This window comes from Chelonia mydas, chromosome 5 (genome assembly GCF_015237465.2).
Source record: "Chelonia mydas isolate rCheMyd1 chromosome 5, rCheMyd1.pri.v2, whole genome shotgun sequence".
Lineage (NCBI taxonomy): Eukaryota > Metazoa > Chordata > Testudines > Cheloniidae > Chelonia > Chelonia mydas.
Genome location: NC_051245.2, coordinates 66,968,438 through 66,995,690, shown reverse-complemented (window position 1 = coordinate 66,995,690; position 27,253 = coordinate 66,968,438). Strand labels below are relative to the sequence as shown.

The 27,253-nt window shown below is 40.3% G+C and overlaps 1 protein-coding gene across 9 annotated transcripts in view; it reads left to right on the top strand.

Annotated features, from left to right (window-relative positions):
• FBXL17 (F-box and leucine rich repeat protein 17) overlaps positions 1 to 27,253 on the top strand; it is a 475,047-nt gene that overhangs the window by 111,432 nt on the left and 336,362 nt on the right. For all 9 annotated transcript variants that reach the window (XM_007059572.4, XM_037903338.2, XM_037903339.2 and 6 more), the window contains exon 5: positions 22,688 to 22,795. In XM_007059572.4, coding sequence (XP_007059634.2) covers positions 22,688 to 22,795 — 108 coding nt within the window. The remainder of the gene's footprint in view (positions 1 to 22,687; positions 22,796 to 27,253) is intronic.

The window sequence follows — 27,253 nt, the reverse complement described above, 5'->3', positions numbered from 1 at the left end:
ACAACATACTAACCCACAGAGACCTTCCTACCAAGACTACAAAAAGAAGGATTCTGGGTGGATTCCTCCTGAAGGTCGAAACAACGGACTGGACTTCTACATAGAGTGCTTCCGTCGATGTGCATGGGCTGAAATTGTGGAAAAACCAGCATCACTTGCCCCATAACCTCAGCCGTGCAGAACACAGTGCTATCCACAGCCTCAGAAACAACTCTGACATCATAATCAAAAAGGCTGACAAAGGAGGTGCTGTCGTCATCATGAATAGGTCGGAATATGAACAAGAGGCTGCTAGGCAGCTCTCAAACACCACTTTCCACAAGCCATTACCCTCTGATTCCACTGAGGGTTACCAAAAGAAACTACACCATCGGCTCAAGAAACTCCCTGAAAAAGCACAAGAACAAATCCGCATAGACACACCCCTAGAATATGCTACCCAAGATCCATAAACCTGGAAATCCTGGACGCCCCATCATCTCAGGCATTGGCACCCTGACAGCAGGATTGTCTGGCTATGTAGACTCCCTCCTCAGGCCCCTACACTACCAGCACTCACCGCTATCTTCGAGACACCACTGACTTCCTGAGGAAACTACAATCCATCAGTGATCTTCCTGAAAACACCATCCTGGCCAATATGGATGTAGAAATCCTCTACACTAACATTCCACACAAAGATGAACTACCAGCCATCAGGAACAGTATCCCCAATAATGTCATGGCAAACCTGGTGGCTGAACTTTGTGACTTTGTCCTCACCCATAACTATTTCACATTTGGGGACAATATATACCTTCAAATCAGCGGCACTGCTGTGGATACGCGCATGGCCCCACAGTATGCCAACATTTTTATGGCTGACTTAGAACAACGCTTCCTCAGCTCTCGTCCGCTAATGCCCCTACTCTACTTGCACTACATTGATGACATCTTCATCATCTGGACCCATGGAAAAGAAGCCCTTGAGGAATTCCACCATGATTTCAACAATTTCCATCCCACCATCAACCTCAGCCTGGATGTGTCCATACAAGAGATCCACTTCCTGGACTCTAAGGTGCTAATAAGTGATGGTCACATAAACACCACCCTATACTGGAAGCCTACTGACCGCTATTCCTACCTACATGCCTTCAGCTTTAACCCAGACCACACGATCCATTGTCTACAGCCAGGCTCTACGATACAACTGCATTTGCTCCAACCCCTCAGACAGAGACAAACACCTACAAGATCTCTATCAAGTGTTCTTACAACTACAATACCCACCTGCTGAAGTGAAGAAACAGATTGACAAAGCCAGAAGAGTACCCAAAGTTACCTACTTCAGGACAGGCCCAACGAAAAAAATAACAGAACGCCACTAGCCGTTACCTTCAGCCCCCAACTAAAAGCTCTCCAACTCATCATCAAGGATCTACAACCTATCCTGAAGGACGACCCATCCCTCTCACAGATCTTGGGAGACAGGCCAGTCCTTGCTTACAGACAGCCCCCCAACCTGAAGCAAATACTCACCAGCAACCACACACCACACAACAGAACCACTAAACCAGGGACCTATCCTTACAACAAAGCCCGTTGCCAACTGTGTCCACATATCTATTCAGGGGACACCATAATAGGGCCTAATCACATCAGCCACACTATCAGAGGCTCGTTCACCTGCACATCTACCAATGTGATATATGCCATCATGTGCCAGCAATGCCCCTCTGCCATGTACATTGGCCAAACTAGACAGTCTCTACATAAAAGACAAATCAGATGTCAAGAATTACAACATTAAAAACCAGTTGGAGAACACTTCAATCTCTCTGGTCACTCGATTACAGACCTAAAAGTGGCAATTCTTCAACAAAAAAACTTCAAAAACAGATTCCAATGAGAGATGCTGAATTGGAATTAATTTGCAAACTGGACACCCTTAGCTTAGGCTTGAATAAAGACTGGGAGTGGCTGTGTCATTACACAAAGTAAAACTATTTCCCCATGTTTATCCGCCCCCCGCCCCGATTATCACTACAAAAGGTGTTTTTTTCTCTCTCTCTCCTGCTGGTAATAGTTCACCTTACCTGATCACTCTCATTACAGTGTGTATGGTAACACCCATTGTTTCATGTTCTCTGTGTATATAAAATCTCCCCACTGTATTTTCCACTGCATGCATCCGATGAAGTGAGCTGTAGCTCACGAAAGCTTATGCTCAAATAAATTTGTTAGTCTCTAAGGTGCCACAAGCACTCTTTTTCTTTTTGCAGATACAGACTAACACAGCTGCTACTCTGAAACCTGTAAACTACTTTTGTTACAGTCTTGAAAGTTGGATTATTAGTGAGATCTGTATTGTGCCAGGTGCTCTGTATAAAAGTCAGTCTGACAAGTTATTTCTATCAAGTAAACTTGTAGTGTTTGTTTAATGTTAGCCTTTAAAGAAAGGGACAGGAAACTCTTTTACCAGACCAAATCTTGAATTATAAGATTATATCTATAGCAACTGCAGTAGGCTTGACTTTTACATTATATATGTTCTCTCTCACAGTGAAGGACTTCAGTTTCTAGGAAATAATGTAAACTATCTTAAAACTCACATCTGAGTAAAGACAACAATATTACTTTACTACGTTAAGTAAATGTTCTCACAGTTGAACACCAGCATATCTTTATCTTTTGGAAATATTTGTGATTAAACAAATGTGCCCTGTGCAACAAACAGTTTGACTATGCTAAGCAGACTGTTGGGGATGCTATAAGTTTTCTGTTCCATTGAAGCAAATCCAGTCAGTAAAATGTACTGAAAATGTAATTGTTCATTGTTGTCTTCTAGGGTATGTCTTCACAGCAAAGGAAAACTCGTGTCTGGCCTGTGCCAGCCAACTCAGTCTCTCAGCGGTAAGGCTGTGGAGCTGTTTAATTGCTGTGTAGACTTCTGGCCTTGGGATGAAGCCCAGGCCCCACGACTTTGCAGGGTGGGAGGGCCGTAGAGCTCGGTCTCCAGGTGGAGCCTAAAAGTCTACATAGCAAGGAAACAGCCCTGCTGCCTGAGCCCCGTGGCATGGACCAGCCACAGGTTGGTTTTTTTGCTGTGTAACAGACCCATAGTGTCTGGACCTTCATGAAAAAAAGATGCATCACATGAGGCTATCTCAGGGTGCAAAAGTGTTTGTATTTATAACTTGTTTTAACAAAACTCTAATGGATATAGAATTATGGTAATTCAAATGCTTTGATCTTAGCTACAGGAACCGGAATTGAATCTTGGTAGCTTTTGTTAGAGGCTGGATATATGTAACAGAAGAAATCCTTTGAATGTTCCTTGCCCTTGGCCAGAAGAAAGACCTGATAAAAACTTAACTAGATTGCAATAATCAGTAGCAAAATTTGAGATGGCCCATTGTAACAAATGATGAGAGAATTGATGAGCCTTTGCCTAGTATTTCCCATTAAGCAGTATGTAAATCATTCTGAGACCTGTTACAGAAATACTAATGAAGCAGTACAGAAATTATTTTAAGTGTTGTAGCTATAAAATGGCACTATGTCTTCCTTTTTTTAACCATCTCCTATTGAAAATCTTCATCAGAAATTAACATACATTACATAAACTGAAAATTACACTATTGAATACTTGAAACATAGGTTGGATTGTGCAGTATTTTCAACTCTTAAAATGTCATTATAAATTCATAAATTGTTCTGAAATAATTTCATCAAAGAAGAGGAGGATATTGAACAACTGGTACTAGAGAGGGATGATTCCTGGAGCAGCTTCAGATCATGCAACAAGGTTTCTGGGCTTGAGAAACCAGCGTGGATTGTTGGGAAAGAATTGGTCTGCGGACGTGGGATGACTAGCAGGGATGAGATAATTTCAGGATGGCAAAGGCAACCTTTTTTGAGATATGTGCTGAACTAACCCTGGAGCTGCAGTGACAGTGCACCAACACACAATACCCCATACCCATGGAGAAGGGAGTCGCCATTGCCATCTGGAAGCTGGTCACCCCAGAATGCTAGTGGTCCATAGCCAACTGATTCAGGAAGGGAAGATTGAATGTGGGGCCTTGGCCATGCAAGTGTGTAATGCCGTGAAAAAGGTACCGTTGCACCGGGTTGTAAAGTTTGGTAATGCTCAGGAGATTATTGATGACTTTGCACTCATGGGGTTTCTAAAATATAGTGGGGCAATTGATGGGACCCATGTGCCTATTATCTACCTTCCTTCTGCCGTGCCTGCTCCCCCAGAGCTCAGAATTTATAACAGAAAGGGGTATTGCTCCATGATGCTCCAAGGCCTTGTTGACCACTGTGGGAGGTTTACAAACATATATGCAGAATGGTCTGGGAGGTTCCACAATGCTTGATCTTTTGGAACTCAGCTCTGTTTACTTTCATGGTTACAGGATAGCTTGCCCACATGGTCATGATGGACATTAAAGGGTGGAGATTGCTCCAGTTACCCTGGGAAACCTGGCTTATCTTTTGCTTCCCTGGTTAATGAAGCCATTCAGACGCCGCTTGGACAGAAGGAAGGAACTGTTTAACTGTCACCTCAGTAGTTGCAGAATGGCAGTGAAGTGTTCATTTGGCCATTTGACAGGAAGGTTGTACTCTTTGTGGAAAAGGTTGGTAGCTTGAGGAAAAAAAGAGTACCTAAGATTGTAGCTGCATGTTGTATTTTGCACAATATTTGTGAGGATTAAGGAGAAAGCCTTAGTAAGGGTGGGATACTGAGGTGGGGAGACTTGCTCAGCAGTTTGAGCAGCCAAGAAGACATCCAGGAGAAAATGGAAACCTCCAAGGCAGTATTGGAAGGGATGCCTACTATTGCTCTTATATTGACTCTCAGGTCTGAAAATGTGCAGCTGTACATCCGAGCTGTTAGCCCATGGAGGGGGGTTGGGATGGATTGTGAGCAATGCAGTTTCATTTTTGGGTGGTGGATGTGGCATGTTGTGGCAGTCCTTATTTTCTCTTGTCTGTGCCTAGATACTTTTTGTAAAATCCTATGAATTAATTAAAATGTACAGACTTTCAGTGTAAAATGCATTGATGCATCTTTATGAAGGAATTTTAAATGGTTATTATTAAACAATCTATGATTTAGCACCAGAAATAAACCTTTAATAAAAACAATATGAAATAAACCTTCCAAGTGACACAGTGCAGAGGACGGCAGAACAATGCAAGGGGAGGGGGGGATTCAAGTCACAAGCAAATATATGCCTTGCCTCTCTGCCTCTTGTTCTTGGGCATTAGGATGACCAGATGTCCTGATTTTATAGGGTCAGTCCCGATTTTGGGGTCTTTCTTATATAGGCTCCTATTACCCCCCACCCATGTCCCGATTTTTCACATTTGCTGTCTGGTCACCCTATTGGGCATTCTTGTGTTGACTGGTGATGCTTGAAGTTATCGGGGTGTTGGATGGCTCAAAAGAGCTTGGTTCCCAAACTTCTTCTTGCTGCTCTGAGCATGGGTCTGTGAAGGGAATGACCCATGGGAGCAGAGCTGATGGGGTACAGTGGGGATGAGTTGCTGGTGTTCCCAACACACTGTATAGTCAAGGCGCTGCAGGACATGACTGGGTCCTGGTTTACAGCATTGTATTTCCTTCCTGGTGCCCTAACAAGACCCTGGGTTGCAGCAGAGCACTCTGGCTCTATATTGTCTCTAGGAGTTGCCTCTGCATCTCCTTCTCTTTTTCAATTGTGTCATGGCAACACTGTGCTTGGCCACTGCAATGCTGCCTTTGGTCACTACAACAATCTTTCTGGAAAACTCCATTTCTTTTTCTCTCTCTGTCCTCAACTGCAACCAGGACCTCTCTGTTCTTTTGGGCTATTGTTTGGGGGTGGCGGTGGGGGAGGGGAGGAGTCTGTAATGAGGTTTGCAAATATTTCATCCTGAGTTTTCCTTTTTGCCTGCCCCCCCCCCCCCCCCCCAGGGTAGCCAGCCACTCAGACGTTGGTCGTGCAGGTGTTGCTGGCTGCTGCAGGTGCTGTGGCTGGGAGCAGGGAAAAACCACAAGTAGTTATTGTTCATATTCATATTGTTCATAGAGAGGCTAAGTTAGCATTTTTATATGCATTTCTGACTTTCCCTTCTGGAGAGTCTTCCCTGTATTGGGAGAACTTGAGAGAGGGTAACTGGTGTGTGCATGAGGGCTGTATTGGGATTTCTGTTTGCAGAGTATATGCTCTTTGGGTTTGACTTTGTGCCTTGGAGGGTGGGGAAGGGGTAATGGGAAATACGATCCTGGTTTCAGTTTGCAGTTTTGCTTATTTGGTGTCGGAGGGCTTAGCAGGGGCATCTGGGACTGAATTGGGTAGTAATCTCTACGTCTCCTTTAGGCTGTCCCACTTACTTACTCAGAGGTAAGTAACTAGAAGGCAGAGAATGGCTATAATTCAAAAAGGAAAAGGGGAGACCATTGAGAGATGCTGTGAAGTTAATCATCAGCATATTCCTCCGGAAGTGCTGCAGGAGTGGAAGGGAGTTGGAGCTATACTGGGGAAATGAGCATGCAGCTTCCCCTCATAATGGCTGGAGCAAAATAGAGCAATTTCTCTGTCTTAAATTCTGCTTTATCTCCCCTGCAGACATGGTGAAAGTGCCGAGAAAAATAGATAGTGTTCTGCAGTGATTGTCTGAACCATTCAGTGTTCCCAGTTTTTCTCGGTGGAAGCCTGTAAAAAGCCATCACGAGCTTTGCCATCCCTAACATAAAGCTCTTTTCCTGTAAGAATGAGTGTTATAGGGCATTTAAACCTAAGTGTGGAGCTGTAGTCTTTGTACCTTTATGGGCATGCAGTGCCACATCTACTTCTTGTAAACTGACAACATGAAACAAAATTCTTTTCCTGTAACCACTGTCTGAGTAAACTGTTGAATTTTCCACAATTGTATGTTTCATTATCTGAATCTGCTGTGGAAGGTGGGGAGGGAGGATGCTGTGGCTGTGCCATGTTGCTCGACTGCCATTTTGAACTGGAGAACCAGGTGCGGGCAGTGTTTGCTGGGCAGGACAGAGGCGGGGTGGGGAAAGGAAAATAGGTAGATGAGCATGTACCCTCTGTGCTGTTGGCTTGAAAATGGTCAATGGTCAGGGCTTTAGCATGACACAGAGGCCGATTTGCCTGGCTGGAGCAGCTGCCATTTAAAAAATATGAACGGGGGCAAAACGGAGAGTGTGGGCTATGGGAGGGAGGGGAGCCAGAGACTCTCAAAGTCTCCTAACTCACATCTGCCTCAAATGGCTTTAGCTGTGGAACATCCGGAACAGAAACTAACAGGGCAGTATAGCATACAAATAATATTAAATTGTAACTAGAGATACTCATATGATGCGTTTCCCTTGATAGCGTCGGACTTCTTATTCCTGGCCTGTGTTTCTGGCTGGGAATTGGGCTCATTTCCTGCAAGGCAGGAATTTAGCTTGCCTGTGAACTGACCAGTGTCAGGGTAGAGCTAAGAGAGCTAATTCTGGGGCAGCTCTTCACTGGCCTCCTGGTGTACAAGCTCCAATGACTTGCTTTTTGGCCTCTGGGGAGGGGAGAAGCAGAGCCGGCAGCAGGGTCCACAACCTTCTTGGGTTGGGTAGTTGTGTAGTTGATCAAAATCCTGTCCAGCGCCTCAAAAAATGGACAGGTCACATGTCCACTGCTGGAGCTTTTCCTAGTATCCTTGGTTTTTAAAGTACATTTTTGTGAGCTGTTAGCTCTTTATCTTGCACTGATAGGCATCCTAGTTGTGGCCCCTCAGGGCCATTTGCTTAGCAGTGTCCACAAAAGATCCTGGTTCTGATGGCAGCTTCCAGCACCAACCCTTCTCCCCAGATGACAGTCAGATCTAGAATCTTAGCTGAACTCAAGGCGGCTGCTTGAGATATATTGTAGGGCTTCTGGAGTAATATCACAGCAATGCTGATATACTTGAATCTAGGACAAACGGGAATTCCTGGCTATGCACCAGTTTTTAAACAGGGAAGGGGACGTCCGGTAACCTTGATGCTGGAGCAGTGGACACGTGCATGTAAACGATCGCCCACAAAAGCAGTATGGGATAGCAGTTGGAGGACTGCCAAAGTTGTGCGCAGCATCATAGTGTACACATTAAATATGGACCAAACTCACTTGGTTCGCATAAAACATCTTCCATTTTGAAAGAGGACTGCAGGGTTTGTGATAAATGCAGAGTTAGTGCACTATAGTGAATTGTGTTGTGTGAACACAAGCATTTTCAGACCAGATTAATTTGAACTAATCTGATTTAACCACCTCAAGTAGACAAGCCCATAGTCATAGAACTAGTCATTATGCACGTGAGTAGCTTCCCTGACTTCCGTGGGACTATTCCCATTCGTAAGGTTCACCTGAGTTTCAGGTTTTGGCTCTGTATTAGAAATAATATACTATAAGGCCAGGAAGGGCCATTGCAGACTCATTAGTCTGACCTCCTTTGTAATAGAGGCCATTGGATTTCGCTGAATTAATTCCTGTTTGAACTAGAGCATATCTTTTTGTAAAAAAGATCCAATCCTGGTGTAAAAATTGTCAGTGATGCACAATTCACCACAACACTATGGTAAATTACCCTCACTATTAAAAATGTATGCCTTACTTCCAGTCTGAATTTGTCAAGCTTCAACTTCCAGCCACTGGATCTTGTTAGAGCTTTGTTATATTCCATGTTTAGATTTCAGCTTTAAACACTAATGTATATTTCATGTGTCCTGTTACTAGAACATGTGTAGGTCTTCTGTAAAATTCATTATTGAAAATGTCCACTGTAGTAAAATTTTCAGTTTATTGTTGATGTTCAGAAATTGGACTTGCAATTTTGGCAACATAACTTTCCCCTTGTTTTGAAACAATCAGCTAAATTAAGACATGAACATTCATTTTTTTGGTTAATAATCTAGAACTTTTATTGTCATATGGTAATATAGCTCACTTGAGCAACTATAATCTGTTTTATGAAGGACTGCATGTTTATAAGATTACTTCTCTTTTATAGGGTAAAAAAAAACCTAGAAAAGTTTTATAAAGCCATATTATGAAGAGAATGTATAACTGTAAATATTACAAATAATTAAAATGAAAAAAGAAAATTGGATAATTTCCTTACCTGCTGAGACTAGAGCACAGGAGTCTGTTATCCCCCTGCCACTCCCTCTCCCCTCCATGTTTATAATACTGAGTTGGCAATAAACCTGAAAGCTCTATATATTACTGCAGATTTAACCCAGAGCTCTTGAGTTGCCTTTTTGAATAAATCCACAGTTAAATTATCCAGCTGTTGTACTGAGCCTTAAGAAATTAGTAATGTGACCAAAAGCATTTAGATAAGGTGGGCATAGTACTGAACCATTAATGAAATTTGGATGTCTTGTACATTGAAGAATAATGATAAATTATCGTCATCTTATCTTTTGCAGATGTTTTGTAATTACTGTAGGGATTTGTGAATTTAAATAGTCACTTCAGCACTGGTTGCTTTCCCAGAATGTTTGCTCCAATTATCATTTAAATACAGTATGCCATTTGTAAAAAGTAAGCATCTGTACCATTTCTTTTAAATTCTGTGAGAACCTTTCACTTAAATTTTAGATAAGTCCTTTTTTATGTATTTATATTGAAGCTGTTTTCCAGCAATTTTGTCTGTGTGGAAATGTGCCCCCATACCGTGTGTGTGTGACAGAGAGAGAGAGAGAGAGCCGTATTCCCATCTAACTCAATACTACCACTTTAAATTCTGAGTTTTATATTTGCGCACTTTAAGGTAGCATGATCAATTTCTATTAAACTTTCTTTATTAATAAAGGTTAGAAATAAATGTTAATGAGTGCCCCTGGCATGCTAAGGGAAGGTGCCTTTAATTGCCTCTATACCCAAAAATGGTTGCTGCAGCCTGATGTAGAAATGGATTTCAGTGAAACTGAACAATTTAACAGTTCAGATTAAAAATGTAATAATGAATACTCATTTCTAGGGAGGCATCTCTTTTAGGCTTCTTTCAAGCTCATCTGTGATTGCAAGTTACATTTAGTCTTTGATGTATGTTCCTCTTTTCTTATTCAACCAATAGGGACATTCCAGAATATACAGTGTTATAGCTTCATCTATGAGGAGGTGAATAGACGAATCAGTGTGCACGCCCTGTATATAAGGTCCCGGCACATCTGTCATACTGTATTTAACAGTTTTTTTTTCTTTGCCTCCTGTTCCTGGAAGCATGAAGCATGCCTCTGTTCTCATGCCTAAGTTTTTCTCTTCCCAATCCTGAAAAAAGAGGGAGGAAAAGAAACGAGTGTGTGCCAGGAAAATAGAAAACCAGGGGCAGAGAGTCCTTAACAGTGAGTCCTCTGCTTCCTTCCTATCCTCCTTGTAGGACAGGGTGGTAATAGCACCAGTAGCTGTGAAAGGCAAAAGCCCCCCAAAGCTTCCATCCCTAGGGGCTCTTAAGTTGCGTTGCCTAGCACTCATCCCCACTCTGTTCAGCCATCTTGCCTTGTTGAGCAACTGCCTCTATCTTAGCTTCTCTGAATCAGGAAGCCTCTGTCCATAGCTCTTCACATGTAAAAAGTGAAGAAATTTGTTTTGCAAATTAATCGTTTGTCATAAATGCTCTGTAAGATAATAGTGTAGAGGGACTGTCACAGGAATCGTGAATAACAGTTAGCCATGTTTGGCAGATGTGTAAGACGGGTACTTGCTTTCACGTTATGTACAAATGAAAAATACAACTCCTCTGTTTGGTATAGAAAAAGTACTAGGTAACTGCAAATTTTTGAATTAGGCTGTTTTGTATATGCTTAACTTGACAGTGACAAGGTAGATTCATTGTGCCTTATTGTAAAGCAATGTATTGCTTTTTTCCTCCTCTTTCCTTTTGAAGGACAGTATCACAATTGTATCTCCTCTTCTGATAGGCTCTGATGTCTTCATAGAAAAACTTTGAATCAATTATAGTAAAAGGAACATTTTGATTGATTACTGTGCCAGTGCTCATTTACAAATTACAGGTTTCAGAGTAACAGCCGTGTTAGTCTGTATTCGCAAAAAGAAAAGGAGTACTTGTGGCACCTTAGAGACTAACCAATTTATGCGCAAATAAATTGGTTAGTCTCTAAGGTGCCACAACTACTCCTTTTCTATTTACAAATTAGTTTCTCTTATTTTCCCAGCCATATAGCTTGATTTAATACAAAACATCCCTAATTATGCAAAGATACTGACAGTGCTGGTGGTGGCAGTATGACACCCAAAAGCTGGGCCCTGAAGTATGCATCTAGGGATGACAGAAAGGTCAAAGGCTACTTTTCCCAAACTTGCTGGCTCCTATGGCTTTTTAAGAGCTTTTCAGGGCTGAGCGGCACAAGAGCTCTGGTATGCAGAGCTTAGCTTTTGACTGAGGCTTCAGACAAATCTCTTGGGCTTTAGTTGGCATTCTCATAACTGAAACTCTGTTAACTGGGGCTCAGATTACTGAGGTTGGACTGTATTCAGAATTGTATAATATAATTACTCATACATTTCCAAGGTAATTTTTCTACATTCCTCAGACAAACCCTCAGATATGAACTACAAAATGACAGCAACTAATTCATTTGTTAAAATCTCTTTGGTGATGGTCATTGTAATGTTGAGCACGTTTACTAAAAATTCCTCTAAAATAATACCACCATGCTCACAGTTTATTACTCAGAAGGCAATACTTTCCCCAAGTGCTCTTTAATCTGACTTTAAATGATCTAAATGTTTTCAGTGCTATTCTATAATAAGGGATTGACCATAAACCTCTCCGATTAAGTGGATCAATCGCTTGCATTGAAGCAATTGTCACAACTGCCTTATCCTTTTAGACAAAATGGAGGAGTAAGTCTCATCTTTAATTATGCTTTTGTAATTTGACATGCTTTAGCAATGTGGTAACCGAATTTCTTTTCTGAACTGATTTTTAGTAGTACATTTACAGTAATCTCCGTTTACAATAGTACTCTTGCTTTTGTCTGTATTCGCAAGAAGGGTACACAGAAATAGGAACAGTTTTCCTTACCTCTTGCCTTATAATATTCAAGTAGTTGTCATAACTTTAAACATTTTCATTTCTTCTGTGTTATAAAGGAGCCTACTCCCCTGTTGCAATAAAAGCTGGTAAAACCATTTCCCCCAAATTTCTCCTCTGGCATATTTATAAATGTATTTATTCTAAAGTTCACAGTAGTGAATTCTGTAGGGAAAATTGTGTGGATTTTCATTGTTATAGTTTTATGTCCTTAGATTTGTTGTAGTTATGTATGATTGTAAATATAAATTTTTAAAAATGTGTGTTTGTGTATAGCTGTTGTGATATGCTTGAAGTAGTTTTACCAAATCCAACCATGTCATTGCCTGAACAGTAGCCGATAAATACCATGTTAGCACATGTTATTATCATCAGTTACCAATTGGCTAGCTATTATTTGGCTGATCTGAATGTTCTGACAGTAAAGTCTTTAGCATTAAATGTGGGAATCACTGAGGACTTAAGGACTATTGCTCTTATAAATCATTTTCAGAAGTTGCTAACAACATTTGAAGATTAAGAGCAGTAGCGTGGCTGAAGTTAGTATATTGAAAGGTATTTGTACAAGTCAGATGACAAATTATATTCTTACAGTTTATAATCCAAAAATATTAATTTATACTAATTATTCTTTTTCTCCTTAATGAATAGATTAGTGGAAGCCATGGAAATATTTGGAAAAAAATATGGTCTAGAGCAGTGGTTCTCAACCTTTCCAGACTACTGTATCCCTTTCAGGAGTCTGATTTGTCGTGTGTACCCAAGTTTCACCTCACTTAAAAACTATTTGCTTACAAAGTCAGACACAAAAATACAGAAGTATTATAGAACACTGTTACTGAAAAATTGCTTACTTTCTCATTTTTATCATATAATTATAAAATAAACTGATTGGAATATAAATATTGTACTTAGATTTCAGTGTGATATTCGAGCCTGTTTTTCACTTGAGTCTTGTCTGAAGCCGGAGCTCTGAATGAGAGGGCTGAAGCCTGAGCTTCGCTGCCTGGGGCTGAAACATGTAACTTAGCTTCACGGGGGCCCTTTTGGTGTGGGGCCCCAGAGAGTTGCCCTGCTTGCCACCCTCTAATGCCAGCCCTGCACTTGCAACCCCCCTAAACTCACCTTGCGACTTCCCTGGGAGTCAAACCCCACAGTTCGAGAAACACTGATCTAGATGAGTTGATGTACCCCTGGAAGATCTCTGTGTTCCCCCAGGGGTACATGTATCCCTGGTTGAGAACCACTGGTCCAGAGTTTAAAGAAGGGGGTAAGGAGCCATTGAGAATCTGAATCTGTGTAATAAGTATCGATTACACAAACTTATGGGTGCCCTTAAGACTTCAAGATAAAAGAAGCTGCAAGAAGATAACTTTGGTATCTCAGTACCAGTGTGTTGGCAATTCTTGGAAAAGATTGATTTCTTATCTTAAAATTATTCATTTTGGCAGTGTGTCTTTACACTGGATTAAATATTCTAGAACTAAAAACAGCCATGCAGCTGGGGATGCAGAAGTATCATGTCATGGGACAGGACTGTGATAATCCCACTCTCTTATTATTCTGGTGTGACAGCCTCTGTGATATTGAGATGCCTCCTGGGCTCTTCATTATCAGAAAGATGGAAAAATTGGAGGCATTTTAGGAACGAGATCTGGAAATAGTTAAGGGGCTGGTAGTTTTATTTAAGATTAAAATATATGTACTTTTAGGTTAGCTAAATGATGACTACACAGGAAATAAATTCACAGGTACTTGAAAGATTTAAACACGAAGGATAGACAGAAATTCTTCATATACTTATATATCCAGGTTAGAAGAGAACCGAGAAAGAGGAAGAGTGGCCAGGCTGTACCAAGTTGGGCTGTCCAACCTTCTGAGTTCCCTCCAAAAGGCACCTTTGTGGCTCAAGTGATAATGGTCCGCAGTGACATGGTGAAAATTTAGGCCTCCAATCCTGAAGATGATGCATGATATGAGGGCTGTTTAATTTGCAGATATGGAATTTGCTTTCATTTCCTTTTTTTAAAAAAAAAAAGTAATTACACACACAGTCTGTTCAAAATGTTATGGTTTGGTTTTAACTGTAGCTTTATATAACCTTTTTATAAGTGTACCAAGAAAAAGAAAAGGGAAATGTTAGACTAATGATCAGAAAAAAGGTTTCTAACAGTGATTTCTCTTGGTTTGTGGCATAGCCTTCGTAATAAAAGGCGAAGAAAGCCCTGGAAAGAATACTCTTAAGGGGATCGTCATGCTGGCAAGTGGTCATTGAGATGACAGAATAGGTTTTTTCCACTTCTAATTTCTATGAAAGCATACCCTTGTAGTTTCTTTTAGAAAATTATATTTCAATCAACCAGTGAGGGTCAGTGGGTGGGTGCGCATGAATTCACATGAGTGGCCAATCTTGTTCCCACTGAAGACAAGAGGTATCTCCATTTATCCATTGTGAAGAAGCAGAAAAGGGCTCAAACAATTTTTTCTTTGCAGGTGATCCTTAAAAATAGCCCTTAGTACAGCTAAAGGGACAAATACTGCCTTCCTCTGCAGGCTTGGATGTCCCAAAATCCAGTGGCTCTATTATAGTTCCTGTAAGCCAGTGGGTTAACTCACTGTCCTGCATAACAAAGAACACTCTCCATCCACAGGAATCCAGCTCTACTTTGCTACTTTCCCCCAAGCGCACATGGTAGGCGTAAGGATGGGGGAGGCACCACCTGGGTCCTAGTACTACCATACTGTGCAGGCTAAGCTAGGGTGCGCACACCTTGTGTGACACAGAACACAACTAGCTGGGGGCTGCACACCAACATGTTGTTGTGCAGGAAGGATTTCAGGGTGAGCTGACAGAGACCTATTTTGTTTGTATGCATTGGGTTCCATTTTTAAAAATATGGTCCTTGATATTAAAGGTGAGATTATGTACAGTAATGTATGAGTCTCAGGTGAGTTCATACTGGGTAAAGTGTGGTTTAGTGCCTGTGCACCAGTTAAGTAAAAGTGTTTTAGTTTGAATTTTGAATTTCCTTGCATTTGTCAATTTGTGACCATTAAAAACACTAACTTTCTTTAAACATAAAGCTGAATTCAACTAAAAGAAACAACAACAACAAAAATTCAGTCTGGCTTATATGAGCCCTGAAAATCTTTCTGCATGGAGAAAGAAAATCTGGAAAAATAAGAATGGCATGTTGCACATTAACATCAATTTTTAATATGCATGTATAAGTTAGGGAACACAATTCCTATTTTAATCCAAGCTTTATTTATAACATTATCTCCTTTTATGTATTTCCAATTATTTCTGTTTCAGCTTCTCTTTAACTTTGTTAATCAGTTATTTTCAGTATTTTTTGTTGAAAGTTAAGTAGCTTGTGTTATTTTTCATTCTTGTTTAGAATTATCACCTTTGCTTCAGAGATAATCTTTTTTTGCAGGCTTGAAACTTGAATAGAATACCAAATAGGCTAATATTTAGTGAATTTAATTCAGAATATCCAAAATAGTGAATTTGAATAAAATAATGCAGAACTGCAATAATAGAAACTAGTCCAATAAATTAAAGGAAAATGGTTAAGCCAGGCCTAACTTATCATAGATCATTTTAATAGGTGAAAAATATCTGTGCCATTAGTTCCAGGCCAATGTCTTTCCCATTCACAATGCTTTAGTGCATAACTTATAAATCTCTGCTCATCAGCTTATATGACTATTTCAAAGCAAGACTAGCATTGAACAAGGCAGAGTGAGCGAAAGTCAATGAAGGTCGAACAGGCAATCAAATTATTACAGATTCCTCAATGAGCACTAATGTACTTTTGTAATGTGATTAGTTGCGAATTTCTGTGCCCTTGTTGACAAGGGGTCATTTTTAGTAGAACTATAGTATATTCTTTGATTTGCTTTGAGTTGCACTGACTAACCTATGTGTATTTACATGCAAAGAAAGATAAGGAAAAGAAAGTTATTTTGGTTGCAAAGTCAAGCACTCAGAAATTAGGAAATCCCAAATTTACAGTTGCCTCTGCAACCTTAATTCTGACTCTTGTGCTTCCATACTGTGGACTGAATGATGCAGGGGTTCACTAAAAACAAATTATGTGATCATGTAAGTAATGATTATCATAATGCACACATACAAAGGCACAGAATTAAGATTGTACAGTCACTAAATCTGACATTTCCTAACTTTCAAGTGCTTGATTTTGCAACCTAAATAACATTTTTAACACAAACTTTGTGTAATTTCTTAGTTGCTTTTTTTAAAGGAAATGAAAGAAAATTCCATTATCTGCAACTGTAAATAGCCTTCATATATTGCATCGTCATCAGGATTGGCGCCCTAAACTTTCACCATTGCAATGCAGGCTGTTCTTACTTGACCTACAGAACTAACTATGTTAGCTGGGTATAGAGGGTGCCTCTGGGGGGGAATCAGAAAGTTGGAGAGCCCAACTTGGTCCAGCTGGCCAGTCTTCCTCTTTCTCTCTGATCTCTTCTTACCTGGATGAAGGTTTTAAACACCAAAGATAGGGAGGTCTGATTTAGTGTGGTATAAGGATTAGAGCTGAGGATTTCCCAGGTTTTCCCAGTACAGCTGCTGCTGCTGCTTTGGCAGCAGTGTGTACTTGGCCTAGAATTTTCATGTTCCATTATTATTTTGCCAGTGTTTTCCTTAGGCCCATTTGTGAAAGAAAGGAAATGGCGATTTTTACACTTTGTATCTTAGCAAAAGCTGAATGGAATTTCCTGGGACAAAGAAAGGGAACTTCTGTAATTTGAGGGCGTTCTCTTTGCTGAATATCAAAGGTCTTCTGCAAGCAGTGGAGTTGGGGAAGCTTCTCAAATAAAAGACTGTAAAAAGTTTTCATAATGTAAAGTGCAACCTGAATGTTACCAGCTCGTCCTATAAAATATTATAATTCATTCTCTCTCTCTCTCTCTCTCACACACACACACACACACACACACACACACACGTGTTTTGTGTTCTGAGCTGAAATCGTACACTTGTTATATATGTCCGTTGTCTGTTCTTATGTATTGATGTCTGTCTATTTATATACATGTTCTATTTATATATAAATCTCTATATAAATAGCAAACACAAAATACTAATAAAAGAACATTAAGAATACAAAGTTAAGCACTCAAAGTTTAGAAGATGCTAGCTAGCATTAAGCTTGTCTGTGCAATCTTAATTTGGCCTCCTTGAGCATTTGCATTTTGATACAGTTTTTAATTACATGATCACATACTATTTTTTCCACAAAACCCCTGCCTCATTCAGTGCACAGGATGGACCTACTCTCAGGATGAATCAGAGATGTGTAGTGACCTTTGGTTCATTTGTTGCAGAAGTTGGAAGGTGTGTACTGAATGAGGCAAGAAGTGTGGTCTTGTGGTTAAGGTAGGTTTTTTTTTTGTTTTTTTTTTAAAGATGCATATACCTCCATTTGAATAACTCTCAAAATTTTTGAAACACTTCTCTCCAGATGAAAACATTGCATTTTCTGTAGGCATGTTGACTCTTTGCAAGGAAAAGTAATGTCCAAGTTAGGTTTGGTAATGGGATACTGTTATCAATGATTCTGGCTGGATGCAATGCTAAAGTATTTGGCCACAAAGGTATTTTTTGTTTGTTTGAAAAAAACCCCCCTCCCAATCCATCTCTTCCACCTCCCAAAATATCAAATCAAAACAGCTACCCTAAACACATCTCACACTAAATATCTGGCCAGACACTGAAGGACTTAGATCCATTTTTCCATAGATGTCTGTCGCTTTAATCATGTCCCAGTTGATTTCCATTTTTTATCGCAGCCAGGGAAAAGAGCAGCCATGTGTTAGAATTTCTGATTATTAAAATGTCTGGTGACATCTGTTGCATACTCACTGGACACTGCAACATTAAAATATCCATTTGCCGTGTATAGCATTTGGGCTGAAAAAATTCAGGAACTCCTGAGTACAAGTATGGTGAGGAATGTTAACTAGGAAATTACAGTGCTGACCAAAGAAATTTTATAATTTCCCCTTGAAAATTTACATTAGCCTCCAAAGTTAGTGGAATTTCTGCTGACTGGCAGCCAAGGAGGCTATCTATTATTGAACTGAGTCCAAAGTTGTTAAGCTGTTTCAGTGCAGTACTGGTTTTTGCAAGTCAATATTTAAGAGCACTTGTGTATGTTAGCAATACCCTATTGATGTCTGTCTAAAATTTAATCAATTCATGCATAATGTAAATAATTTCTATGAGACCAGAAAACATATGACTTGCATACTGTAGAAAAGGAGTGAGAGACCATATTTGATTGGGTGTATACTGAAATTACATATGACATTGAAAAGGTTCACTCAAGTAAGAACCTGTTTTACCAGTAAAATATCCTTTGTGCAAAGATTACTTGGTATGTAAAATGTTTTGTTGAGTACATTCATGTATTAGCAGGAAAGCATTGTGAAGTTTAGTAATTTTATTATTTGCAAACAAGTCAAATATTTGACATGTTTGTCATGTATTTAATATTAGTCATATATTTAATATTAATTTGAGAAACTGCAGAGCCTTATCATAAATCTATGGTATTTGACAATCTAACCCACTATTTGCCCACTCCATATCAGCAGGGGGAGGGAATGTTACTCCAGACTGAAAGAAATGATGCTCATACTCCAAGATGAGGTGGAGGAGGGAGCGTCAGAGCTAGCCTCTCCTCCAATATCAGTGAATGGAGGAATGTGCGTTGGGCGGGTGTGGGGGAGGTGATTTCTCTGCCTTCCATTGTCTGGCTAAAGGGGGGAGTAGAGCAGCCAGTTGGCTATCATTCCCCCCTCCCCCATTTTAAATGTCCCCAGGCTTTCAGTGGCCCTCTTACGCTCTTTGTCTACCCCAGTAACCCATCACTAGAGTGAACATAGGTCCCTTAACAGTCCTATTTCCAGTGACAGGACCCTTGGGGAGCCAAACCCCTCCAGTGCTGCTTTTGTTGCTGCCCTGATCTGGAAGGAATGTGTGCAAAGTTCTCAATAAAGTTGCAGACTGCCACTGAAATCCATCTGTAACAGGGTAGATGGCCCCTCAAATGAAATTGGACCCAGCTCTCCTGTTCCAGTCCAGATGTGCTATGGTTTGGTATAATGAGGGAGGGTAGGACTATCTCTGGGAATTATAAATGAAAGTCCAGAACCCAGAGAAGGGAGAGTTCAGATCCCAGTGTCCAGAGTGGGGGAGTGTGTTCAAAATCCAGGGTGAGATGGGAGAGTCCTGAGAATAGAGAGAGCTCAGAACAAGAGCAGAGCTGTGCTACGAGCTTCAGAGAGGGGATGCTCCTGAAGAAGGGAGCAGTGAGAATTCCCTAGTTGGGCACTGGGGGCACATCGAGCTGGTGAAAGCAGAAGGCAGCTAGGGGTCAGCTACAAACCTTCTCCAGGCCAGACAACCACAGGCAGAGCGGGCTGGTGAGGGATGAAGTCTGAGAGCATCAGTGGGAGATGCCTGCTGGCTCTCTAAGCCAGAGAGCTGAAGTAGGAAGGCTAGAAAGGGCTGAAGGCTGGGGAATAATGGAGGAGTGAGCCCACTGATCTCTCCAGGCAAGAGCTGGAACTATACCAGGAAAGGAAACAAGGCAGAGAAGCACCCCTGCTGGAGGGGCCTGGGTCAGGCACAGTGAGGAACACTGCAGCTATACCTAAGAGCCAGAGCATGGTGAGGTGGCGTGTTGATGGACTGTTGGACTGGAGAATTTTGAACTATGGTTGTGGGATTTTGGGTAATAAATTAAGCACATGAAAGGCTGTTTATATGTGAAAAGCTATGGTGTGGAGTTACTGGGGACCCTGTCAAGAAAGGGAAAACTGAGGCAGGCTTGCTGATCATTCCTGTGTGTCTTAATCAATCTCCTCCAGTATTTTTTTTAACTTTTCAAGCTCCTTAAAAGCTTTAAAAAATTCTTTGGTGTTTCCCACATTGTTCTATTTTTCCTTCTACTCCAAAATGTGGAATTTCCCTCCAGAATTATCCTGGTCTAAGGTCAGTAATGGCTTTTCTACACATAGAAATATCATGAATTTAAATTTGTCTCATGATCCAAGAAGCCTAAAATTAGTCCTATCTTCCTGTGGGGACCCAGCAGCATTCTCTTCTAAGGTGCTTGTCAGCAAAGAGGACATGTGTGCATGCACACAACATTTAGTTGTATTAAGAGCGTTACATGCATACTGTGAATGGAAAGGAAAATTTACCCAAATGAACATTCGTTTTCACATGTCAGAAGTTAACCTTCAAAAAATATTCTAAGTAACTATTAGTGAAGAAAAAATGCTCTTGATAACATTCATTTTAACTTTCTTTTCATATTTTACTGATTATAAAAATAAATTTTAAATATATTATTTTAATTCTCATAACCTTGAATATTTTCCAGTTGATTTGTTTGTGGTTCAGCACTGTTTTGAATGCACAGTTTTAAATGATGAAATGTTGCTCATGTGTTAATGAGGAACAAAAACATCCTGTGAATGGCAGATAACAAAATGGTACTGCAAAAGAAGATCAATCAAAAGAAGGTGAAAAGAAAAATGAGGGCTTCTGAGCTCTCTTTAAAGTAATGTTGCAGACTAGAAATAGTGTCATAATGCTCACAGTGTTTCAAGAGAAAAACTTGAGACAAGTGAAGTTTAGAACATGTTAGAATGTATTGGAAAAGTTATTTTTTGTATCAGAATTAGAACATGTACTGTAGAGCTGTACATGAGGTTGTAATGCTGTATACAGTAATCATTCTTCTTACTATTGCAGATAAATATTATAGTGTAAAACAAAGTATCCTCATACTTCCAAGGGACAGGAAACAAGATGTATCTAGATGTATGTTTTACTGCACTTAGAATCAGCTAACTTTTGTAGCACGGTAACTTTTTCAGCATATATACATTGGGGTCCAGTCCTATTCCCATTGAGGCCAATGGCAAAACTATCTATGACTTTAAGGCAGCAGGCTTTTGTGCACTTTGCTATCTTTAACTGAGCATATAACTTTATATATGATGAACATCGTTTTGATTCAACCTCAGGAAAGTGGAAAATGAGAAGGGAAACATGATGAAGAGGTTTCATGACAATAAAAGCATAGACTTGATTTGTTTATGGTACGTTGTATATTCTTTGCTTTAAACAAGTCTTCAGGAGAACATACAATACAAAACAACGCAAACTCAAAAAAACAAACAAACCCCAAAACCACAAGTGGCAACAATGCCTATTTTGCATTTATTAATACAACCCTTAGCTTAAATATGCTTCAGGCACGTATTACATTTGAAGGTGAGCTTAATATTTCATCAGATGAATGTTGATGCCAGTGGCTTCATTTCTTTTAAAAAGTACCCCTTTTGATTTGTTTTTATATTATGCTTTTAATATACTGTACTTAAGGATGGTGAGTTTTCAATGTCTGCTTAAAGTAGATAAAGTTCTAAGGTGACATTCTTAACAAGTAAAGCCAGTGTGAAATAGGTATTTGTAGTGAAGAATAGAAAATCTAGTAAAAATATGTAATTGTCTGGATAGTAAAATTGAATTCCAAACTGTGATGGAGAAAATTGGGTTTGGTTGATTTAAGCCATGCCTTAATAAACCATTGGGAGAAATACAGTAAAATATGGAAAAATATAAAGGAGTTGAAAATTTAAGAAGACTAAAAGTTTAAGGAAGGGAGTTCAGACTATTGTCCTTCCAATGAGAGAACATTTTTGTGCAGAAAGTCTAATATTAGAATATTTAAGCATCAAATTGAGTGCAGCACATTGCTCATGTTACATTTTATTAAGTTTTGTTGCAGATATAGACTTAATTATAAAGCTCTCTATATAGATAGATATAGATGTAGAAAAAGTAATATTCCAGAATAACAAAACACGCAGCCTGTACACCTGGCTTATAATGGGAGGTGGGGGGAGAAGGGGAAGGAGCAGAGATTAAATTGGAAAATTAGTCTCTTGTATGGAAAGTGAGGACAAAGCATTATTTACAACTGCTAGCCTATGTATAATACATTCACTTCTGTTAGTCAAAGATTTACTCATTGACAAGAAATTAGGATTGTGTTTTAAGATGAAAAAACCTTATTGATTCTAGATGGCTTAGATTTAGTGGAAGTTGTTTGAAAGATGAAGTAAAAAATCTTCTTGAAATATAACATAGTTCAAGTACTGTCTGCACAGCCAGTAATGGGGACCGTGAGAGTCTGCAGGAGCTGGCAATAATTTTCATTTGTTGATGTTCTGATGTTGTGCAAAGTTATGTGAAAAACAGATGGAATGGATTGTTTTTCCCCTACAGATAAATTCAGTAGTAAAATTTGAAATTCACTGTCCATCATCTAGTAGTTACTGTCTTTCTCTTTTGCTGGGGGAGATGATTCTTTTTTATCCCATACATATATATCTGCAGACCTGTAGGCACACTATACTTTGTCGCTCATACTGTCAAGACAAAGAGAACTATTGAACCAACAGTTCACCACTGTTGCTGAGATGCTTGCTAGATTTCATTGAATTGAGAAGATAAGAGTGTCATCTTCAACTGCTTTCTCTCTATCTCTTTGTGTAGGTGACAGATCACTCGGTAAAAGCATTTGCTGAACACTGTCCTGAGCTGCAGTATGTTGGGTTTATGGGCTGCTCTGTTACATCTAAAGGAGTCATTCACCTCACCAATGTAAGTACAGTAGCTACAATACTTAATTATCACCAAAACTGTTGGCATCAACAGTATTATGCTTGTACGTATAATAAAATAACTAGAACTGAGTAGAATGGAAAAAGATTTTTTTGTGGTCATAAGAAAAAAAAAGTCTTTGAAAAGTAAAAAGTGGGCTTTCCCTCTTCAACTGTATGCCATAAACATGTTGTGTAAAAAATCTTCCCACGGAAAAAATAGTGTAAATGTCAAATGTCTTGTAGGCAATCAGTCAGATTAGATGTATAGATTCAATAGAAAAACTTTCTGAAGTTCCATGCCCTCAGTTAATTGCAGACATAAAATTGTGGATGCAAATAAGACTTTAAACACCTGCCTGTGTGCACCAGCATATATTTTACATGTGTATGTATATGCATACATATACTATGTATACAGATATCTGTATTATGTAATATATAATGTAAATCACTCTTGATAATTATCTTTTATGTTTCCTTATTTCCTTTTTAATCAGTGTAGCAACATGAGAGAGATATGCCAGGCTCCAGAAATTGGTTTTGGGACTGGTCTTATTTAATATCTTCATTAATGATGTGGAAGAGGGGATAAACATATTAATTAAATTCATAGATGATATTAAATTGGGAGATGATGCAAAACAACAGGAAGGACAGAGAAAAATGCAAGATTAGCAATATAGCTGAGAAATAACAATGACATTCAAATAGGAAAATGCAGTCTAGTACAACTAGTAGAAATAATCAGGAATAGGGATGTCACAGGGTGACTGGGCCTTTAAGGGATGAGAGGTGCAGCCCAACTTGTGACACTTAGGTTACTTCTCCTGCTTGTCATGTGACTTTGTTTATATGCCTAAAATCAGGCTTTGGGGGTGGCGAACCAAGGGAGAAGAGAGGACAGACAGCCTGGAGAGGAGCATTGCAGGGGGAAGCCTACGTGCCTGCTTCACAGCTGAGGAGGAGTGTGGAATCTCTTTAACCTATGGGAAGGAACTGAGTTCCCTACAAGCTTAAATTAGAAGCCACAAGGGGGTGAACAAGTATGGCTATGAAGGGCCAAAGGAGACTACATTGTATACTTACTAAATTAAGCTCTGGAAAGGGGGGTGTTACTTTAAGAACTCCAAGCTGTGGATAAGCTATTGGGAAAACCAGGAGGGAACTGAGTGCAGATTATATCAAGACCATGCCATGCTATACAGGTTAGTGCTGTGGGATAGGATCCTACCTTAAATGTGAGAGAGAAAACTGGTAAGCAATAGTGACCAAAGAGACCTATGGGTGGCAGGTGACATCAGAGAGCATATGAGATAAGAATTTGTAATGTAATATGGCTGCAAAAAATACAAATACAATTTTGTGATGCAATTGTGTCTGCCTCTTGTCATGATAGTGGTTAATTATAGACTCTCTGTACTGGTCAGATCATCTCTAGACTATTCTGTTAAGTTCAGATCACCTCAGTACTTGAAAATGTTATTGAACTGGGAGGAATTCACAGAAAAGTCACAAAAATAATAAAGGGGTTGGAGGGACTAACTTACTTGAAAAGATAAAAAGAATTAATTATGTCTAGTTTGGATACATGACCGTGTTGGATACTAAAATCATGTCCTAGCATCTGAAAGGTGTAAACAGCATTAGGAGAGAGGAATTACTTAAGTGGGACAAATAGGACTAACATTCAGTGTCTTAACTGATATGTAAGTATTGTCCTGGGTATGCAGGAAGAAAGAGAAGATGTAAGGAATATGGTTTGATTAGGCAGAGACGTTATTAACTTGTCTGAGAAATACCTGATGATAACTTGTATAGTGCAGGTCATCATTCTTTCCTTTATCATTCCCATTGGTATGGGAGGGCTGCTGCCAGCTTTCCCCCTTCCCAACCTGGTTCCTGCTTGTTGTTGGAATCCTGCCACCTTCCTCTTACAGGACGGTTAAAGGCGGTTGGGCACTATACTATATATTAGGAGCACCAATTCACTTTCGCCAGCATCTTTAGGGGATGCCTTCCTTTAAGTCCACTTCTGACTGGTTTATCAGGGAACTGGACCCCCTATGGAATGAGAACCTGCCAAAGAAGGCAGCAGCTAGCTTGGTTGCCTCATTCTATCGTCAGCTAACAATTTCCCGATAGCTAACAGTTCCCACCCTAATACTGGCAAAAAATATATCCATGCTGAGGTCAGACAGGTGTACCCCGTTATCCCTAAATAACTTGGATACCCAATACTATATTTCCTGATGGGTAAAGTTAAGATTTAGTTATGGGTAATTTTAGTAAAAGTCATGGACAGGTCACGGGCAATAAACAAAAATTAATGGCCCTGTGACCTGTCTCTAACTTGTCCTGTATAACCCTGACCAAATCTTGGGTGTTCTGGGGGACTCTGGGGGCACAGCTGCTGGTCTGCATGGGGGGCTCTGGGGCACCTGCTGGTGCTTGTGGGGGCAGCACTCCAGCGTGCCTGCTGATGCTCGGGGGGCGAGGGATGGGCTGGGACTGTCACTGTGGTGGTGGTGCAGTGCCACAACTCCTTTTCTTCTTGTTGGCCAGACAAAGCCTCACCACATTCAGGTTGCATTGACTTCATTTAATCTAACCTATAATTTACTAAGGAATAGAGAGGTTAAGTAACCTGTCTAAGGTCCTGGAGAGATGACCTCACATACTTTTGATGCAGGACCATCCTTTCCCTTATTCTAATCTAGCATTACCTATTATTTAAGACCATTACATCATCATCTTTCACCAAGTGATCTTAAAATATACAAATATTTGTTAATATTAAGAAAATATTAGGTTTCTTCCTCTGATTAATATTAATTCATTTTTCTTAATATTTTCAATGTGATTTTTTCTTTAATAAATGAGGTTTTGTCATATCTGCACGCCAGAGTTCAAACTGGCACTCGGTGAAATATAGAGTAGGGGAAGACTAGGAGAACCAGGCAGAGGAACCGACAGGCTAGTGAAGGGAGTGTGTGGTGTTCTGGAAGTGTTGTGGTGCTCGCTGGGGGGTTTGTTTTGCTGTGGGTGGTGGTGTGTTGGTTTGGTTTGTGTTTCCTGGACTAACAGGACTTAGGTGTGAAGGCTATGACAGATACAGAGGCAGCAGTGGTGGTGACCCAAGCAGTGGAAGATACAATGAAGATGACTGGATGTGGAAGCTGCGCTATGTGCAGGATCCTAGAGGAGGTATCTGAAAAGAGTTTCGTCTGCATGAAGTGCTGCCTGATAGAGCTGATGGAAGAAAAGATCAGAGGATTGGAGATGCAGGTGGAAACTCTGATTGAGTTTAGAAGCGGGTTTGAGCAAATGATGGAGCAAAGACATGAGGGGAGACTGCTGGGTGAGGAAAGTGGACAGTGGAAGCGTGTGACTAAGAGAACCAGGCAGAGAAAAAGATGGGCTAGTGAAGGAAAAACAGAGCTGAGGAACAGGTTTGTGGAGTTGGAAATTGAAGAAGGGGCACAGCAGGTGGTCACTGAAGGTGGGAGGGCAAGGAAGAAGAGAAGAGCAGCTAGTTCTATAGGAAGAGACGAAGAATCAATGGAGATAACACCAAATATGAGCCCCAGGAGGATACAGGATGGGTTGCAGAGGATTGCAAAGGGAGGATAGGAATCGAGAGGACTTGCAGCCAGAGGGAACGGGATAGACCGGAGAATCGCACCATCACCAGGAAAAGGCAGGTCTACATGATTGGGGACTCCTTACTGAGAAGAATAGACAGCCCTGTAACAAGAGCTGATCCAGAGAACAGAAGGGTGTGCTGTCTGCTGGGTGCAAAGATACGGGATGTGGACCTGAGGCTGAAGAGGATCTTAACAGGAGCGGGAAGGAATCCACTGATTGTCCTTCATTTGGGAACAAATGATACGGCTAGATTCTTGCTGGAATGTATCAAGGAAGACTATGCCAGGCTGGGGAAGACGCTTAAGGAAACTGAGGCTCAGGTGATCTTCAGTGGGATTCTGCCTTTTCCTAGAGAAGGGCAACAAAGGTGTGACAAGATTACGATGATCAACAGTTGGCTCAGGCAGTGGTGCTATAAGGAGAGCTTTGGGATGTATGGCCACTGGGAGACATTCCTGGACAGAGGACTGTTCTCTCAGAATGGACTTCACCTGAGTAGGGACGGAAATAGACTTCTAGGATGGAGGCTGGCACAACTGATTAAGAGAGCTTTAAACTAGGAATTTGGGGGAGATGGTTGAGAGATGTCCAAGTAATCTCCATGCCGGATATTAACATTCAGAAGTAAGAAAGGATACAGCTGTGGGTAGGAGAATGGACATAAGGAGGAAGGGAAGTTTAGATACCAGTCTAATAGGTGATACTGGCGGTAGAATGTCTGTGCTTAATCAGGTAAAGAATGTGAGCGAAGCCAAACAGCAAAAATTAAGATGTTTGTACACCAATGCGAGGAGCCTAGATAACAAAATGG